Source organism: Salvelinus fontinalis, chromosome 21 (genome assembly GCF_029448725.1).
Source record: "Salvelinus fontinalis isolate EN_2023a chromosome 21, ASM2944872v1, whole genome shotgun sequence".
Taxonomy (NCBI): Eukaryota; Metazoa; Chordata; class Actinopteri; order Salmoniformes; family Salmonidae; genus Salvelinus; species Salvelinus fontinalis.
In genome coordinates, this window is record NC_074685.1 from 41,738,166 (window position 1) to 41,758,882 (window position 20,717).

Genomic DNA, 20,717 nt, shown 5'->3' on the forward strand with positions numbered 1-20,717 from the left:
CATTACAAATGTAACCGTGATTAATTTAATTCAAAGTAATACTTTTTCAAGACAGGTCAAAAGCAGAACATAAATAGTGAAAACGTCCAATACAATTGACAGAATCTCACAATTATTTGATTTAAACCACCATTGAAATATTTATTGTGCAGTTGCAAACACTGTAAAAAACAGTATAGAACTCCAATACTAAGATACTGTATATACCAATACAAAAACGTAGTCATGCAAAAAAACAAGAGAAGAGTGTCATACAGACAGACACGCATACACACACAGCATACACTTATGCATACGAACAAACACACACGGTTCATAAAGAGTTCAACTGTTTCAGATGAAAAAACATAGAGCAGAGTACACATGAAAAACATAGAGCAGAGTACACATGAAATACATAGAGCAGAGTACACATGAAAAATAACTTATCAGATGTGGACGCTTCCTATCCCAGCTCGAAAAAGCTACTTCAGTTTACAACATCCCTTAGACCAATGCTGGCCATGGTTAATATTTTTTAACATGGTAGCAATACAAATGTTACATTGTAGCAATAAGATAATCATTAGAAAGAGACAGAGTAAAGATTGATGTAAATAACCAGAGACTGGTGTTTCCCGCCACACAAATATATAATAAGTTAGGAGAAAAGTTATTTATCTGCTACACATTAATTCTGACTCGCTTTCTCACCATCCCACCCTTGTGTGACTGTCCTTGTCTATCAGTGTTTTGTTACTTGTCATGTTTTTTGTGGACCCAGGATGAATAGCTGCTGCCTCTGCAAAAGCTAATGGGGATCCAAAATCCCCCCCCCCCAAAAAAAATACAGCAAAATGTAAACAAAAAAGACAAATCATGCTTTCTTGCATTTGTTGTTCAGGCACATGAGATGAGTGAAAAAAGCAACAACAAAAAGTACTGCTACACCTTTACAGATTTGTAGAGCACTCCTTACTAGGGGTTTGAGGTCAATTTATGACCTGAATTGAGTGAATTAAATTGGAATTCATGGTTTTGTCCTTTCAGCTCTGTGAACACGAGGTCGGAGCTAGGGCAAGGCGCTAGCATGTTTTGCATGTCAGCAATCAAGTTGTCAATATATATAACTTTTAAAATACAGCCGGTGTGATGCCTTTTTTTTATCATACCAGCTGTATTTCTGTATATTGAAAGTTATACATCTTGAAAACTTGATTGCTGACATGCAAAACATTTTTAGGACTATATCAAAAATGGACTAATGAAACAAATACCAAAATATAGTTTCGTGGTGGAATTTTCCTTTAAGGAGAGGGAGGAGACATCACATGGAAAGGAAGTGATTTAGAAGCTTTGGAACTCAGCCAGTCCCTCAAATTCACCAGGGAAGATGCAGTTGGGATTAAGTCTCCCTTGGCTAAGAGCCCTTAAAGCACAGACAATCGATCTAAACATGACACCTCTCTTTTCCCTCCTATTTCACAAGATATTAAACAGAAGGGGTGAGAGGAAGCAGTTTGTATCAGAAACCTTGCTGTGCCAGGCAAGTGGACACATGCTACAACCCCATGCTGCTACTCACCACGGTCACCAACTACCCACAATGCACTCTGATAAATATGGTTGTTGGATGAGAGGAGCGACCATTTTGTTCCCAGTCAGTCAACCAATCAGAATCATCATGACTGTAAACAAAAATACTGTTTCTACAGTTTTCCACCGGAAACCGTTTGACTGGTAGCACGTCTCTCATGTAAAGGATTTTAGAGAGTTACCACGAGAGAAGCTGAACTTTCTGACCTGTCAGTTGTCTACAAATTCACTATGATGCCCATTACCAAGAACCAGATGAACCAAGTTCACATGCCTTTATTTTATTTTGCGAAAGCAAATCAAAATCAACTTTGAAAATGGTGGGACTACTATTGTTCTGCTTTACTTAACCCACTTGTCTGCTAAACAATGACACCATCTTTGTGGTGGGTGTAGCCAATATAAACCTCATAAATCTTTTAATACTTTTCAAAATATTGTTTTTCTTCCTGGCCTAGCCTACAGACTTCAGAGCTCTGCAGCGAAGAGCCTGCGTCCCATTCTCTCCCCTCTTACACTGCTTCACGCCCCCACATGTTTCTTCTGCCAGCGTGCTCCGCTCCCTTTTCATCAGATGCAGAGCCATTGGTGACCTCACCTTACAAAACCAATATGGATGGAGGAAACACCCCCATGTGTTACTAATAACCCCACACTGCTGGGGCTACATTAAACCACAGCACTGAGGGGGTGGAGAACGTGAGAGTGGAAAGAGAGAGTTGGACAGAAGGGAGGAAGGGAGAGAGATGGACAGAAAGAGGAAGAGAGAAGAATGGGAGAAATGAGGGAAAGCAACACGGGGAAAGGGTGTAAAGTAAAAACTGTACTTGTTGCGCACTTGGCATTTATTATAAAAGGGCCTGAAAATACACAAAGAAGAACCCTTAGAGAATATGGCTACACGTAGCATTGTCAAATTCCTGATGTAATCACTTTACAGATTTATATAATCGCCACTGGCAACAATGCATTGTTGTCCTTCCACATTTTAAGACAATGAAGGATATGTCAAATCAGAGCACAACACGCTGGACAATTTACATTGTTGCCCTGTGTAGAAGTGGCATGACAAAGATTCATCTGACACCAAGGACAATGTGGTGCGAGTAACAAACAGACAACAAAAGACTGTTCAGCCATGTTAAATTCAACGGAGGAAAAATGTTACAGAAAAAGCCATCGACATGCAGGATTACAAAATATATTCTTATATTTCATGATGACTATGCATTCTCCCTATCTAGCCCTGTTATTCTCAAGTCCACAATTATAGTAGCTTTTTGCCACATAGGATTTGCTGTCTACCGTCAAATGGTTGGCAGAGATGAGAGACCAGAGGCAGTGAGCTGCTTTCTAAAACAGTCTCAATATAGCTGTAAAACAGATAGTTTGTGGTCCAAAAATTGAATGTCTGCTGGATGAGAAACAGAGCGATATGATAAGAGGGAGAATGGCAGTGTATGGCGGTTGGCAGGCTGACTGTGGCACGGGGCCTACTGTCTTGCTGCTAGCCCTATCCTGGACAAGCCCTCAAAATCACAGGGCAAGGAGGGGAGGAAGAGGTGGGAGAAAGGCAAGAGCCACGTAAAAATGGAAAATGAAAAAAAGGAAAGGAAAAAAATTGTGATAGAGCAAGACAAGAATGAGAAAATGTTAGAGAACCATAAACCATTCATCATTGACAACAAACGTTTGTGTATCACAGGAAGACAAGATTTTCCTTCTTTGTCATTACTGAACCTTCAAGGGGGGATTTTCACTGTTTATATACATTTATTAAAGGTTCAATGCAGCTGTTTTTTTTGTTTCCCCCCCCACATCACTATCAAATAATTTCTAGGTAACAATTAAGTACCTTACTGTGATTGTTTTCAATTAAAATGGTCAAAAAGAAAAAAATTGCTTCTTAGCAAAGGGCAATTTCTCAAGCAAGAATTTGGCTAAGACTGTCAGGGAGTGTTCTGAATAGGGAGGGGGAACTGAAAACGAGTTGTTATTGGCAGAGAGGTTTGGAAATCTTTCTTATTGGTCTATTAATCAATTCACCACATGGTGATGTCACCATGGAAGGCCAAAACTCCCTCCCACCTAAACAAGCTGAAATTTCAGGAAGTATTTTCAAACAGCTTACACTAAAAGGGCATTATCATAATTTTCACAATGTCAGTATGAATCCAACCTCGGTGTGGAAATATATATAAAACACAGGCATATCAAGTTTTTGACTGCACTGGGCCTTTAAAATCAAGACATGATTATAGACACACTGATCGACCAAGCCAAGTCGTTTGAAGTAGGAGTGTTCCCGTTTCATTCAGAGTGTGTCAAAATACTCAGCACAGTATCTCTTACTACCTCACTTTAGTACAATAAAGCCACATTGAACCATTGCTAGTCACAGACTGTCAATTTGTACCAATTCCTGTCTAAGCAATTTTTCAGTAGGAAGATACCATCTTGTTACTGAAATAGTGTTAGAATGTAGACTAATACCATCTTGTTACTGAAATAGTGTTAGAATGTAGACTAATACCATCTTGTTACTGAAATAGTGTTAGAATGTAGACTAATACCATCTTGTTACTGAAATAGTGTTAGAATGTAGACTTATACCATCTTGCTACTGAAATAGTGTTAGAATGTAGACTAATACCATCTTGTTACTGAAATAGTGTTAGAATGTAGACTAATACCATCTTGTTACTGAAATAGTGTTAGAATGTAGACTTATACCATCTTGCTACTGAAATAGTGTTAGAATGTAGACTAATACCATCTTGTTACTGAAATAGTGTTAGAATGTAGACTAATACCATCTTGTTACTGAAATAGTGTTAGAATGTAGACTAATACCATCTTGTTACTGAAATAGTGTTAGAATGTAGACTAATACCATCTTGCTACTGAAATAGTGTTAGAATGTAGACTAATACAATCTTGCTACTGAAATAGTGTTAGAATGTAGACTGAAGCCTCGCGAGTGGAGCAGTGGTCTAAGACACTGCATCGCAGTGCAACAGTAGCTTTGCCACTAGAGATTCTGGGTTTGAGTCCAGGCTCTGTCGCAGCCGGCAGCGTCCTGGGAGACCCATGGGGTGGCTCACAATTGGCCCAGCGTCGTCCGGGTTAGGGGAGGGTTTGGCCTGCAGGGATGTCCTTGTCCCATCGCGCACTAGCGACTCCTTTGGCGGGCCGGGCGCAGTGCACGGTCGCCAGGTGTACAGTATTTTCTCCGACACATTGGTGCTGATGGCTTCTGGGTTAAGTGAGCATTGTGTCAAGAAGCAGTTGGTTGGGTTGTGTTTCGGGGGACGCACGGCTCTCGACCTTCGCCTCTCCCGAGACTGTACGGGAGTTGCAGCTATGAGACAATTGGAGACCATGAAATTGTGGAGAAAAATATGTAAAAAAAAAAAAGAAGAAAAGAATATAGACTGATACCATCTTGGCACTGAAATAGTGTTAGAATGTAGACTGATACCATCTTGCCACTGAAAGGGATGGTGATACTTGGAATTTCTAGGGAATGCTAATAAAACTGAAACGCAAACAGTAAAAAGGTAACTGTTGTATCATTCTCACAATATTGATGAAAACAAAGCAAGTCATTATCTGTGTACTTTAAAGTATCACATTATTATGCAGGTCCTACTGTTTGAAAAGGTAAATACATTTCAAGGGTGTCTTAGCTTTGTGGTAAGTGTTAGCGTTAAAAAAAATAAAAAAAATCTTATCTGTCAACTCCATTATGTGAATACATAAATGTTATCATCATAGCCTTTCAATGTCAGTCATTTATCCATGATAAATACTCAGCTACTATTGTCAATCATTTGTTCTCTGTAATAATCTTACAATATGCAGAGCAAAATGTGTTATGCTTCATTTACCAGATGTCATTCATGTTTAATGTATCCTGGTTTATTCTGGCCACTCAATGCGAACAGAGATAGGTCAAAATATATTATTAAAAAATGAATGCCCAATTGAATTGATTTGTTTGCTTAGTGATGCCCTCACGTCAAAAGCAACCTTATCATCGTCATCAATGTATCAATTTCAGTTAGGTTAGTGGGTTGGACGGCAAGTAGCCTAGTGGTTAAGAGCGTTAGGACAGTAACCAAAAGGTCGCTGGTTCGAATTCAGAATGTGATAACTCTGCCGATGTGCCCTTGAGCAAGGCACTTAACCCTAATTGCACCTGTAAGTCGCTCTGGATAAGAGCTTCTGCTTCATGACACACCCAAAAAATTATAAAACAAGTTTCACATCCCATTGGTTTGACAGCAAACATACATTAATATTAGCGATTCCATAGACACAAAATCAGGTTACAACCAGCTATAAACTGTCCAGACGTGTAGCTCATGTGTGTAGAGTAAATATCTGAGCACGGTCATGAAAACGGAGAGAGGATGCTTGCGTTGAGGCCCAATGTCATAACAATCTATACTTTAAAGCAAACCCTGTGGCAACATTTTTTGTTGTTGTTGTGGTTAGTCTTTACAAGGTAGTATTATATTTCATCTTAATGATAAAAAAAAAAACTTCACTTAAGACAGTAAAAAAAAAAGTTATTCCCAACCCACTAAAAAGAAACACCCTGAAAAAACCCCAAGGAGTGTTATATTAGCCCTGGCAGACTTTATAATGATGCTTCTGTTGTAATCGTTACTGTATTTCTCTGCTTCATATATGTAGATTTGTACACTTTTTTTCAAGTGTTCAGTGCAAAAATAAATAGCTTGAGGCCACACACACTCCCAGTGGAAAAACTGTCAGGCTGTGAGAGTGAAACGACAAGCCTAAGTACTGAGTTTGGTTTCTCCTACCAACCTTGCACCAACCCGGCGCCAGGTGTCTTCCTCTCCCTCCTTTGTTGTGCCCAGGGTTATCAGTTTAATGGTGCATCCTCCCCTCCCCAACCAAGGGAGGGAGAAGGGAGGTAGGGGTGGCTATGACCCGTCCTGAAGCTCCTTGGCCTTGGCCAGGATGGTGTGAACATCTGAGATGGGGTAGTCCTGAAGAAGACCAGAGACAATCAGCTAAAACGTCAAGTAAAACCACCTTAGTCGCCTAAAACATTACCTAATTTGGCCCCACTGTATTTGAATAGATACTTTCAGATGGTCTTACCTGCAGCAGTCTCATGTTGATCGTGAAGTCTCCCGCCAGCAACTGATCTCGAATCAGTCTGAAACCACACAGGACAGGCATGCTAATCAGAACAGAAATAACAAACAATGCATATCATATGGTAAGATGCAGACACGTATCTTACTAGTATCCAATTCCACCCTAATCCTATCCAATTCCACCCAAATTCAAGTGAATTGCATTCTTGCATTCTTGTCCATGTTCAATTCAACAGACTTGGGGAATTGGGGCTGGGGTCAATCTGGGGTTAGGGGTGTTCCAGCCCAGAGGGCTGTGGTTCGTGGCTAGGGAGGACATACGGGAACTCACACGAGCATGGCGCAGCAGACCAGGATGAGGAAGTTGAAGCGGTCCTGGTCGGAAAAGAGCGTGTCCCAGATGCGGATGACGTCGGGCAGGAGGAACTCCTGAGACAGCAGCAGGGTCAGCCAGCGGAAGGTGAAGTACTGAGGCTTGATGTTCTGCTCCTGCTGTTAAAAAGAAGGGAGTTAGGGGGTTGAAAGATTGAACTAGCCTCCATAATAACTACAAACATCATAAGATTATACCCCTAAATGAATTCATCAAATGAAGTGTTGGTTTTGATTAGGAGTTGAATGGGGAAAATTAATAGGTAAACAGATCAAATGTGTTAACCCCCCTATACCACTCCCCCCCATATCCCAATGAACTTGTATCCTTTCAGAGCCGTGAAGACGACTCAACAGGGGCCCAGGGAAAGTGCATAGGGATGGCTTTGGGACTGGGCCCAGGAGTCCCTCGCTCACCAGTTTAATGTAGAGCTCCATGTCCTTCTCCTTGAGCATGGAGTAGACGCTCTCCATCTTGTAGGTGATGCCGCACTGTGAGTCGTCCAGACTCTTGATGAACATGTCCCGGTTCTCCGACATCAGGTTGGTGAAACAAAAGAAGGTGTCTGCCTCAGCGTGCTCTGATTGGTTGGACGGTCAATTAGTAAACCAGTCAATCAATCAGTCAATCGTGCCCTAACTAGTGTCAATTGTGTCTGTCTGTCTATATATGACAGACAATAAAATACTTCTAAATGGAGGTCAAGCAATAAATATCTGACAATTAGAAGTGATCGGGAAGAAGGGGGGGGTCCCTCATTTGTCCTCTAGCTGGCAGTGCTGAATCAGCTTGATCCATTCCATCACAGAACACCCAATCCATCACAGAACACCCATTCCATCACAGAACACCCATTCCATCACAGAACACCCATTCCATCACATAAGATTAGCACTCTGATGCAGAGACTAGTGCAATGGGACTATCAGAGAGAAGTTGCAGCAAATAGAGCTGATATTTGCCATTAATACAACAGAATAGTACTTTATTAGTCCATCTACACTACAGAGGCATCTTCTACTCTGCTCCCAAGACACCTCCACCCACCTCTCCACTTGTCGTTGGGGTCAGTAGCGAAGGTATAGTAGAGGGGTCCCACCACCTCGTTCATGCCCTGCACGTAGGCGATGCCCGGATTGAGCTTAGCGTAGATGAACAGGATGCGCTCCACCACCTCCCAGTGGGCCTCGCAGCCATTGGGCAGCACCTCGTACTCGTTGGAAGGGTACAGGTTGAGGGCCTTGCCCGGGGAGCTCACCTGAAGAGGGGGGAGGTAAAGAGGGGAAAGGGTGTGTAGAGAGGAGAGGGGAGAATGGGTAGGAGAGAGGGGGGGGGGGGGGGGTTAGGCCCAGTCCAAAAACAACCACTACCACCCGAGGCAGGCGCTTGTGTAGATCTGAACCGATTAGATGGGTATATGGACAACATTTCTACCATATTGCTTATCCACAAGCAACAGTTATCAAAGCAGCATGACAGCTCTCGCCTTGGAAGAAACGCATTGGCGAGGGGAATCCATAAAGATTGTAATTCAAATTCTAGTTAATTGTTATAGAATGTAAATGGACACACGCCGAATACACCCATAAGTCAAATAGGGTTATCAAGCCAATATCAGAGGGGTATACTACAAAGCAGAATCAATGAGCTAGCCAGCTAACTTCAATAAACAACCAGAAATAACTATTGATTTTCTAGTTCATTAAGAAAGCTAAACTTAGATGTGTTTTGTGTTGTTCGAGTTAATTACACCATGCCCATTTCAAACTCAAATTTAAAAAATAAATAAAATAATTTCAGAATATTTAGGCAAGTTAGCTGGCCAACTCATTGATCCTGCTTTGTAGTATCCCCCTTGCCAAACTTGCCGAGACCTTGCATACTCACCACTGCTTGTACATCGTGACCGCATTGCTTAAAGCAGACAAGTAGGGTGGGGGAATGAACATAACACAGGGTAGTAGAATCAGCACTACTGCCAACTGAATAGTGTTTTCCCTATTGTTACCTAAACAAGGTCACCCTGCCGCCTATGGGAGTGGAAGCATTGACAAATCAAATATTCTTGGATGCATATACAGTTTAGCAGGTGTTATGTCAGTTGCAGTGTAATGCATATGTTCCTAGTTCCTATTAATCAATGCAAACAAGCACAATAATACATTTTTTTTAATGATCAAATATTTTGAATAGCAGTAGATATACTGTATAAATAGTATGTAAACATTATTAAAGTGACCAGTGTTCAATGACTATATGTACAAAGGGCAGCAGTCCCTAAGATGCAGGGTAGAGTACCCGGTGGTATGCTACCGGCAGAGGGCAAGGTACTGGACGGAGGCAGTCTAGCGGTGACTGTTTAACAGTCTGATGGCTTTGAGATAAAAGCTGTTTATCGGTCTTTCGGTCCCAGCTTTGATGCACCAGTACTGTCTCCACCTTCTAGATGTCAGCGGGGTGGACAGGCTGTGGCGCGGGTGGCTGAGGTCCTTAGATGATCTTCTTGGCCTTCCTGTGACACCGGGTGCTGAAGATGTCCTGGAGGGCAGGCAGTGTGCACCAGGTTACGCGTTGGGCTGACTGCACCAGCCTCTGGAGAGCCCTGCGGTTGCGGACGGTGCAATTGCTCTACCAGGCGGTGATACAGCCTGACAGGATGCTCTCAATTGTGCATCTGTAAAAATTCCCGAGGGTCTAAGGAGCAAAGCCGAATTTCTTCACTGTCGGTGTGATCTGACCATTTCAGGTCCTCAGTGATGTGCACACCGAGGAACTTGAAGCTTTTGACCCTCTCCACTGGGGCACCATCGATGTGGATGGGGGCGTGTCGATGTGGATGTGCTCTCTCTGTTGTCTCTTGTAGTCCAGGATCAGCTTCTTCGTTTTGTTGACGTTGAGGGAGGTTATTTTCCTGGCAACACTCTGCCAGGGCAATCCCCTCTTCCCTGTAGGCTGTCTCGTCGTTGTTGGTAATCAGGTCTAACACCGTTGTGTCGTCAGCAAACTTGATGATTCAGTTGGAGGCGTGCGTGGTCACGCAGTCGTGGGTGAACAGGGAGTACAGGAGGGGATCAGTGTTTTGAGGATCAGCGTAGCAGAGGTGTTGTTGCTTACCTTCACCACCAGGGGTCGGCCCGTCAGGAAATCTAGGACACCGCTGCACAGGGCGGGTTTCAGACACAGGGCCCTGAGTTTAGTGATGCGCTCGGAGGGCACTATGGTGTTGAAGGCTGAGCTGTAGTCGATAAACAGCATTCTTACACAGGTATTCCTCGTCACATTTTGCATTTTAGTCATTTAGCTGACGCTCTTTTCCAGAGCGATTTACCGGAGCTATTAGGGTAAAGTGCCTTGCTCAAGGGCACGTCGACAGATATTTAAACTAGTCGGCTCGGTGATTCGAACCAGTAACCTTTCGGTTAGTGCACCAACGCTCAACTGCTAGGCTACCTGCCAAATGAAACAGACACATACACACACTCTCTCTGATGGTCAGACTCACGTTGGTGACCCCGCTGCGGTTGCGGTCCACGGTCTGGGCCTTGAGGGTGGTCTGTTCCACACGGCACCTGAGGGTCTCATAGTCATTCTGGGGGTCCAGGATCAGCTGGCAGGGGTAGTCTGTGGGCCACTGGAAGAAGGCCATGTCTGGGTACAGACGCCTGCCATTACAGAAATACATTAGTTAGTTAGCACTTAATAGTTATAATCCTCTTTGTTCCTTTGTGGAATAGAAGACTTCCTTCCATGAAAGAGAGCCACTGCTGCTGACCTTCTGCCTATTTAGAGATGGTATTCCATGACAGGCTACTGGAATACATTAATAGACTATTCATTAATGCTCGCCCCTGCTCTGGAGGACGAGTTACTTATAATACAAGGAAATATTCACTTCACAGTCAGCTAAAGAAGTGCCTAGCTTGTTGCCAAGCTACCTACCTGACATCTTTATCAATCTGCAGCAGCACCTCGTTGTCTCTGAAGTAGTTGTTCCACTTGCTCTCTGGGCTGGGGTTGAGAGGCTGAGAGATTGAAAGAAAGTCAGAAAGAAAAAATGTAAAATAATGTATGGGAAAATTCGGTGAAAGTTCCTGCGTATTAGCCGAGACAACCAAGCGGTGCGTATCAGAGTAGGAAATTGGTCTATTTTGGGGGGGTAAAGAAGGAGGGAGAGGAGGGACTCACGTGGTCCTCCATGGTCACGTCCTCTCTGGAGAGGCCCAGGTTGGCCTTAGCGATGCCGGGCTGGATAATCATCTCCTTCAGGAACTGGGAATAACCCTCCCTGTGGGCACAGAATTAAATACGGTTCTAAAAATTTTGTATCTCGACGCCTGTGGATTAACGCAAGAGTCAGGGACTATCGGAGGTCAGCTAATCCTAATCGTTTCATTTCAGGAGTTCAATTTGACCGACAATTAGACTTAGTGAAATTTACTAGACTCACCAAAATGACATCACCATGGACATGCTGCCATATTTCTTATACCAACAGAATTCTGAATTGACTTGGGGCCGTTTCGGGACGGGGCCATTCAAAGCATTCCAGGCAGGCTCAATCAAACAGTCAAAGGATTTCAATAATTCAGTGAGGAGGGAGCCAATAGAAGAAGCAGAATCTCCACCACCGTATCCCCTGTCCAGAGCTGACCCGATATAGCTGTCCTGAGCCGGGTGTGTTGTGTTCTAGTATGATATTTTAATAGGCCAGGTTCCATTATGAATCAGCTGGTGTCTAGGAATGCTTGGTAAAATCTAAAAAAAGATTCCCAAAGTAAACTCCAGCGAGACAGGGGGGATATACTTGACCAATAATTGGTTAGTTACCAAGGTATAATTCTGTCATTGATTAAAAGGATGAGATGGAAGGATATACAAAGTGGCTCAGTCTTGATCAGTTCAGGTTTTCATGCTCTATATAAAAAGGCCTCAAAGGACTGAGTCAAAAGTCACTACATCTAGAGATGGTTTCATTTTCTCTTTAACCATTCAGACTAGGGCTGGGAGATATATCGAATTAATTAGATTTTCCAAATGCCTGAATCAAGTTTCATATTTTTCGTTTTATGAGCGTTTATGACCGCTTGTTCTTATTTTGTCTTTTTGGTCTTGTCTCGTTCACTCCTTCTGTGCACCTACCCATTTACACCAGAGATCTTTATATAATGACGGGATGCTCATGTCTCCGCCCTAACAATGGTAATCGTTGTTCCAAAGGTGGGAAGGCAGGCGATAGATTTTTGCGAGAGTGAAACCTCTCGTTTTGCCTCTTTCATCCATCCCCTCCCCTTACACTCAACAAAGGTGAGAGATCACCTCTCTGACAAAGCGTTTCAACACGCTATTTGCATTTTAGGTTTGGTTCAACAGAAATCAGTCATATGGACACCAAAACATTTGGAGACATTATTTTACTATAATAGAGGAGAATTTAACCTTTCGAACCACACCTGTTTATGTTTCAACGACTCAAATTTAGACCAGAAACTACTAAAATTGATGTACCAATGAACATTCATTCTGGAAAATGTATGCTCAGTTTGATGAGCGTGCGCATTACGGTACCATGTATCGCTAGCAGCATTTTAGTCGAATAAAGATTGTTATGCTAGCTGTTTAGTCTGTGTTTTATACATGTGCAATAAGCATAAAACAATTATAAGGAATTTGCAACTTGTTCTCATTCTGAGAATTAAGGAAGGCCACTGGATTTCAACATCTGAACAAAGTGAACAGGCTAGCAATATATATATAATATATTCAGCCTAGGTATAATTTACCAAGCTCTGAATTCATTAGATTATTGCTGACTGTTTTAAATGCAGTGTATTTGACCTTAAATTGTACAACAAAGCTTATTAGGAGAAAAAAAGTAAATTGAGATACATTCAGAAAATATTCAGACCCCTTGACTTTTTCCACATTTTGTTACGTTACAGCCTTACTCTAAAATGGACTAAATTGTTTTTCCCCCTCATAAATCTACACACAATACCATGAGGACAAAGCAAACACAGTTTTTTAGAATTGTTGCAAATTTATAACAAATAAACTGAAATATGACATTCACATAAGTATTCAGACCCATTTACTCAGTATTTTGTTGAAGCACCTATGCCTGCGATTACAGCCTCAAATCTTCTTGGGTACCCTCCAAACTCATCATTAAGCTCAAGACCCTGGGTCTCGACCCCGCCCTGTGCAACTGGGTCCTGGACTTTGACGGGCCACCCCCACAACATCTCCACCCCGCTGATCCTGAACGCTGGGGCCCCACAAGCGTGCGTTCTCAGCCCTCTCCTGTACTCCCTGTTCACCCATGACTGTGTGGCCATGCACGCCTCCAACTCAAATCATCAAGTTTGCACACAACACAACAGTGGTAGGCTTGATTACCAACAACGACGAGAAGGCCTATAGGGAGGAGGTGAGGGCCCCCGGAGTGTGGTGTCAGGAAAATAACCCCACACTCAAAGTTAACAAAACAAAGGAGATGATCGTGGACTTCAGGAAACAGCAGAGGAGCAACCTCCTATCCACATCGACGGGACAGTAGTGGGGAAGGTGGAAAGTTTTAAGTTCCTCTGCGTACACATCACGGACAAACTGAAATGGTCCACCCACACAGACAGCGTGGTGAAGAAGGCGCAGCAGCGCCTCTTCAACCTCAGGAGACTGAAGAAATTCGGCTTGTCACCAAAAACACTCACAAAATTTTACAGATGCACAATCGAGAGCATCCTGTCGGGCTGTATCACCACCTGGTACGGCAACTGCACCGCCCACAACCGTAAGGCTCTCCAGAGGGTAGTGAGGTCTGCACAACGCATCACTGGGGGCCAACTACCTGCCCTCCAGGACACCTACAGCACCCAATGTCACAGGAAGGCCAAAAGGATCATCAAGGACAACAACCACCCGAGCCACTGCCTGTTCACCCCGCTATCATCCAGAAGGCGAGGTCAGTACAGGTGCATCAAAGCAGGGACCGAGAGACTGAAAAACAGCTTCTATCTCAAGGCCATCAGACTGTTAAACAGCCATCACTAACATTGAGTGGCTGCTGCCAACAAACTTACTCAAATCTCTAGCCACTTTAATATTTAAAAATTGGATGTAATAAATGTATCACTAGTCACTTTAAACAATGCCACTTTATATAATGTTTACATACCCTACATTACTCATCTCATATGTATATACTGTACTCTATACCATCTACTGCACCTTGCCAATGCCGCACGGCCATCTCTCATCCATATATTTATATGTACATATTCTTATTAATTCCTTTACACTTGTGTGTATGAGGTAGTTGTTATGAAATTGTTAGATTACTTGTTAGATATTACTGCACGGTCGGAACTAGAAGCACAAGCATTTCGCTACACTCACATTAACATCTACTAACCATGTATATGTGACCAATACAATTTGATTTGTACGACGCCAAAAGCTTAACACACCTGTATTTGGGGAGTTTGTCCCATTCTTCTCTGCAGATCCTCTCAAGCTCTGTCAGGTTGGATGGGGAGTGTTGCTGCACAAGTATTTTCCGGTCTCTCCAGATATGTTCGATCGGGTTCAAGTCCGGGCTCTGGCTGGGCCACTCAAGGACATTTAGAGACTTGTCCCGAAGCCACTCCAACATTGTCTTGGCAGTGTGCTTAGTGTTGTTGTCCTGTTGGAAGGTGAACCTTTGACCCCAGTTTGAGGTCCTGAGTGCTCTGGAGCAGATTTTCATCAAGGATCTCTCTGTACTTAGCTCCATTCATCTTTCCCTTGATCCCGACTAATCTCCCAGTCCCTGCCGCTGAAAAACATCCCCAAAGCATGATGCTGCCACCCCCATGCTTCACCGTAGGGATGGTGCCAAGTTTCCTCCAGACGTGACACTTTGCATTCAGGCCAAAGAGTTCAAACTTGGTTTGCCTTTTACTGAGGAGTGGCCAATCTGGCCACTCTACCATAAAGGCCTAATTGGTGGAGTGCTGCAGAGTGCTGTCTTTCTGGAAGGTTCTCCCATCTTCACAGAGGAACTCTGATGCTCTGTCAAAGTGACCATCGGGTTCTTGGTCACCTCCCTGACCAAGGCCCTTCTCCCCCGATTGCTCAGTTCGCTTTTAATGCTGTGTTCTTAGGGACCTTCTTGGTACCCTTACCCAGATCTGTGCCTGGATACAATCCTGTCTCAGAGATCTCCGGGCATTTCCTTCGACCTCGTGGCTTGGTTTTTGCTCTGACATGCACTGTCAACTGTGGGACCTTATATAAACAGGTGTGTGCCTTTCCAAATCATGTCCAATCAATTGAATTTACCACAGGTGGAATCCAATCAAGTTGTAAAAACATCTCAAGGATGATCAATGGAAACAGGATGCACCTGAGCTCAATTTCAAGTCTCATAGCAAAGAGTCTGAACACTTATGTAAATAAGCTATTTCTGTTGAATTTTTTATAAATTGGAAAAATGTTTTTTATTTTTTATTAAGGTTTTCGCTTTGTCATTATGGGGTATTTTGTGTAGATTGGTGAGGATTTGTATTTATTTAATCCATTTAAGAATAAGGCTGTAACGTAACAAAATGTGGGAAAAGGGAAGGGGTCTGAACACTGTCCGAAATCACTGTATATCGTGAATCTTCCATAAGTTTGAAAAAAGTACAAATATGAGTTTTGGGCCATATCGCACAGCACTATTTCAAACCGGTCTTGCAAGTGCACATATTTCTTACTCTGAACATTTCAATTAATTTCATCCTGTTGATAAATAATTGATGTCCACCAGTACTGGAGACGTTTTTACCTCTGCTTTTTGAGAAAGGAGTCCCACATCGTCTGGTCCAGAGGCAGGTAGTTAAGAAGGACCTGGAAACATGGAAGCAAGTCATCCGAAATAAGAATCCCAATCACTCACAGATAAGATTAGAAAAACAGGCTGAAACTAATACTAATGCTACATACTGTAGATGTCTATTAAAAGGGGTGGAGCAACTCACTTTCCAGCAAAGTGCACGGATGCCTCCTTCAAATGGGATACCTGAGAGAGAGATAGGAGGGTGGAGGAGAGAAGGAGGAATGACAAAAAAAAGATGAATACAGGACAAGATAAAGTGAAATAAGGAGACATAATAACAAAAACTTAGTAAAAACACATGAAAAAAATGACATTCTAGAGATTAAAGCAAAGTTTTTTCTCACCGCTGAAGCAAAGTTCCCGGAGTGCATTCAAGTCTAGCTTCTCTTCACTCAAGGCCACCTTGAATTCCTGGATCCTTTAATTGTACAAGAAAGGGAAAAATAACATCAATATAGGCTGTGGTGTAAGAAGCATACTGTGTGCTGCATTCATGTAAATCTTAAAATATACAGACATGGCTTAATGTCTCCCATGAAGAATAAGGAGGGACACATTCCCATAATGCCTCATTCAGATTATGCACATGCAGCAGACCGACAAACAGGAGAGGGTGTTGTAGGTGGGTAGACTCATATGATTATTTATCTATGAGAAGAAGGAAAGATGCAATCTACACAGGGCTGCACAGTTCCATGTGTTTACCTTATACATTCCCTGGGGCGTCATTCATGTGGCCATTAATGTGGCTAGAAAAGGAGGGGGTTCTGACCAATTGCCACTCCCCAGTAACTTGGTACCAATAGCCATAGACCCCCAGTACAACATAATTGATTTGTCCAACTTCCACCTCAAACAGCTGCTAAGGTAACAGTCTTTGAAATGCAAATTTACCAATACAACCTGCTCCAACTGTTCTTATGGTACAAAAAAGCATATTAAATGGAGGGACTTTGGCAGAATGCCCCTTTAATGGTTTGTAACACTTGAATTACTCATTAAATATACAGTACCGCCACTAGCTTATACGTGCAAACATCCTCCTGACAGCTGGACTGCATGGGTACAGTGATACCTATGTGAACTCATGATCAATGCGGACTGTCTGTCCTCCTGTCATGATCAGCTGACAATCAAGCCAAATCACAGGACCCATTGGTGTGGTGGTTGGGCTAAAAAATTTAAAATATATTTTTTATTTTACCTTTATTTAACCAGGTAGGCTAGTTGAGAACAAGTTCACATTTGCAACTGCGACCTGGCCAAGATATAGCATAGCAATTCGACACATACAACAACACAGAGTTACACATGGAATAAACAAAACATACAGTCAATAATACAGTACAAAAATAAGTCTATATACAATGTGAGCAAATGAGGTGAGATAAGGGAGGTAAAGGCAAAAAAAAAGGCCATGGTGGCGAGGTAAATACAATATAGCAAGTAAAACACTGGAATTGTAGATTTGCAGTGGAAGAATGTGCAAAGTAGAAATATAAATAATGGGGTGCAAAGAAGCAAAATAAATAAATACAGTAGGGGAAGAGGTAGTTGTTTGGGCTAAATTATAGATGATCTGTGAGCTGCTCTGACAGCTGGTGCTTAAAGCTAGTGAGGGAGATGTGTTTCCAGCTTCAGAGATTTTTGCAGTTCGTTCCAGTCATTGGCAGCAGAGGACTGGAAGGAAAGACGACCAAAGGAGGAATTGGCTTTGGGGGTGACCAGCGAGATATACCTGCTGGAGCGCGTGCTACGAGTGGGTGCTGCTATGGTGACCAGTGAGCTGAGATAAGGCGGGGCTTTACCTAGCAGAGACTTGTAGATAACCTGTAGCCAGTGAGTGGGTTTGGCTATGAGTGTGAAGCGAGGGCCAACCAACGAGAGCGTACAGGTCGCAATGGTGGGTAGTGTATGGGGCTTTGGTGACAAAACGGATGGCACTGTGATAGACTGCATCCAGTTTGTTGAGTAGAGTGTTGGAGGCTATTTTATAGATTACATCACCGAAGTCGAGGATCGGTAGGATGGTCAGTTTTACGAGGGTATGTTTGGCAGCATGAGTGAAGGATGCTTTGTTGCGATATAGGAAGCCGATTCTAGATTTAATTTTGGATTGGAGATGCTTAATGTGAGTCTGGAAGGAGAGTTTACAGTCTAACCAGACACCTAGGTATTTGTAGTTGTCCACGTATTCTAAGTCGGAGCCGTCCAGAGTAGTGATGTTGGACGCGCGAGTAGGTGCGGGCAGTGATCGGTTGAATAGCATGCATTTAGTTTTACTTGCATTTAAGAGCAGTTGGAGGCCATGGAAGGAGAGTTGTATGGCATTGAAGCTTGTCTGGAGGTTAGTTAACACAGTGTCCAAAGAGGGGCCAGAAGTATACAGAATGGTGTCGTCTACGTAGAAGTGTATCAAAGAATCACCAGCAGCAAGAGCAACATCATTGATGTATACAGAGAAAAGAGTCGGCCCGAGGATTGAACCCTGTGGCACCCCCATAGAGACTACCAGAGGTCCGGAAAACAGGCCCTCCGATTTGACACACTGAACTCTATCAGAGAAGTAGTTGGTGAACCAGGCGAGGCAATCATTTGAGAAACCAAGGCTGTCGAGTCTGCCAATAAGAATGTGGTGATTGACAGAGTCGAAAGCCTTGGCCACACTACCACTAACAGGAAAATAAGCATTGATTCTCCCAGAAGAAATCAAAATAGATTGGGGTTTATTGATTGTTGTGATTTAGCCCAAAAGTATTAAAGGCTTAGGCTATACAGCAGTGCTTAGGCTATACAGCAGGGCGTTGGCTAAAGCTGAACGCTCAGTGTTAGCTTATAGAAAGAGGTGCATGTAGAACTGACAGGGTTGGCTATACAACATCAGAGAGTTGTGTCCATCCTACTTAGCCTAGCTATATATGTGATGTTCTGATTTTGTTCTAACCTACTGAAGAGAACCAAAGCAAAAGCTATGATTTCAATCTAGTATGCCTTTCTCCTGTAATAGCTATTTATCTTTTTCCTGGACGGCTACATCCTGTTTGTCATGGCTCCCTCTAAAACTGCAGACAATCAGCAAAGTTGCTCGGCGCTATTCAAAGAGGAATACAGTTAATTTGTTTATTATCAAGCAACAGCCCTCACGAGACACCAGTCCTGACCTCAGATCACTAACTTCAATACTTGGCAAAAGTGCTTTGCTGTCACAATTAAACCCTAAAGTGGGTTGCCCTTCATAACATTGGATCTATTATCATAACATTGGATCCATTATTTTCCTGGAACAAGAAAGTTCAAAAGCAAAAAAGTGAATAGTAGCCTAAAAGCAAGGGAAGCTTTATAATTACTAGCCTGAGTTTGACAACATTTCAGCCATCACAGAAAATAGGTTACCATAGTAGGCATATGAAGTTTTATTTAGCCACAAATAGCAGGCCACTAAATAGATTCAAATCAAGTAAATGAGTGTGTCCTGCTTGAACTGCCCCTGTCTTACAAGAATTGAAAGGGATGTCCTGTCAGCATTTGCATTGTATAGGTCAAATGTAATGCAACATACCAACATTGTACCTTGATTAGGCTAGTCTGTATTTCTCCTTGTCTTGTGGATTATCAATAGCTGACATTAAGTTGAATACAACACACAGGTTTGACTGTCTCTAGTCTAAAGTGGTCTCATAACTTGATCAGTGAAGAATGTGGGTATGTTAGTAACCTAAGTTGCATAATTGCATTTGAGGAATTAGGTAGTACAAGTTCTGCATTCTCTTAGCCCAGTCCTTCCTCAACAGTTTAACGTTAGCCACTACCTAGTTCATTGAAAACCTCGAAATAAATGGCCCTTTAGTGTTCCTTAAGTTTAAATGTATCGAGTTTTTATTCTAACTATTAATAGTTAGTCGAAATAGACAAACATGATAGTTGTGTCTACGCTTGAGCAAAAATGTTTCTTATCCACATACAGTAGATAGTTAGCTAGATACGAAACAATTATTTCATTCAAGCAGGGTATGGGGGGGATGATATTGTCTGCAGTGTAGTACAGTACAGAGAAGCGAGCACTTCATCGATATTGATACCAGATGTCTTCCCATTTCGTCGAGACATCGGGCTAACGTTAGCTAACTAGTTGGCTAAAGTGAGCCTACAGAGCTTTTGGAGTCTACCACATAATACACGAACACTTAGCTACAGAGAACGCACCACAAGAGATTGCCAAAAACCACAAACGTACATGACATTTCCTCGAATGTGTTATTATGGCCCACTGTCCATTCATAAATCAAATCTACACCTCACCTGCTTCGGTACGAGCTCGACATGTTGGAAGAATCCAAAAGCTAGACCTGTGTGCCACAAGAAAAATAGTCCGATGGGGAAACATACAACATTTAGTAAAAACTACTCAAATGAGTATGTGCTGTTACATGGCTTATTCATTTGCTCCAATTACATATGTAAAAAAATACTCGAAGTTTATTTTCTTGAAGTCACAGTTATCATAGTTGGACTGAAATGCTATTTCTGATTGTACTCACACTGTAAACTTCACAAGCATATCACCTTTCCAGTGTTGGATGATCTCTGCTATATTTTTTTGTTATGCCCCGTCACCAAATGTATGCATAATAATTTATGTCATTTTACTACTTTGCATTATTTTATGTAAATAATAATTATAACTAATCTTTGCACTAGCTATGTGCTATGCTTTTTGCACTAGCTATCACATATTTTGTGTTCAATGCCAGATCTGGTTACAAGTTCATTATAACTC

At 42.4% G+C, this 20,717-nt stretch overlaps 1 protein-coding gene across 2 annotated transcripts; it reads right to left on the minus strand.

Moving 5' to 3' along the window:
* Window positions 1-112: 112 nt before the first annotated feature.
* Window positions 113-20,305, minus strand: LOC129818923 (TBC1 domain family member 13-like). 2 transcript variants are annotated; one of them, XM_055875280.1, is made up of 12 exons: window positions 20,240-20,305; window positions 16,285-16,358; window positions 16,083-16,123; window positions 15,890-15,951; window positions 11,269-11,368; window positions 11,023-11,105; window positions 10,586-10,745; window positions 8,131-8,341; window positions 7,500-7,663; window positions 7,042-7,199; window positions 6,712-6,769; window positions 113-6,596 (listed from the first exon to the last, which is right to left on the minus strand). In XM_055875280.1, the coding sequence occupies exons 1-12, from the start codon at window positions 20,260-20,262 to the stop codon at window positions 6,531-6,533; spliced, it is 1,200 nt and encodes a 399-aa protein (XP_055731255.1). In that variant the 5' UTR covers window positions 20,263-20,305; the 3' UTR covers window positions 113-6,530. The 2 variants fall into 2 exon arrangements, with proteins under 2 accessions (XP_055731255.1, XP_055731254.1); XM_055875279.1 differs by having other exon boundaries at window positions 7,042-7,202.
* Window positions 20,306-20,717: the final 412 nt, after the last annotated feature.

Coding starts and splice junctions, on each gene's coding strand:
- LOC129818923 (XM_055875279.1), bottom strand. CDS start 20,262: ATGTCGAGCTCGTACCGAAGCAG. Junction 16,359..20,239: donor TCGAGCTCGTACCGAAGCAG/GTGAGGTGTAGA, acceptor GTACAATTAAAG/GATCCAGGAATTCAAGGTGG. Junction 7,664..8,130: donor CCCCAACGACAAGTGGAGAG/GTGGGTGGAGGT, acceptor CCAACCAATCAG/AGCACGCTGAGGCAGACACC.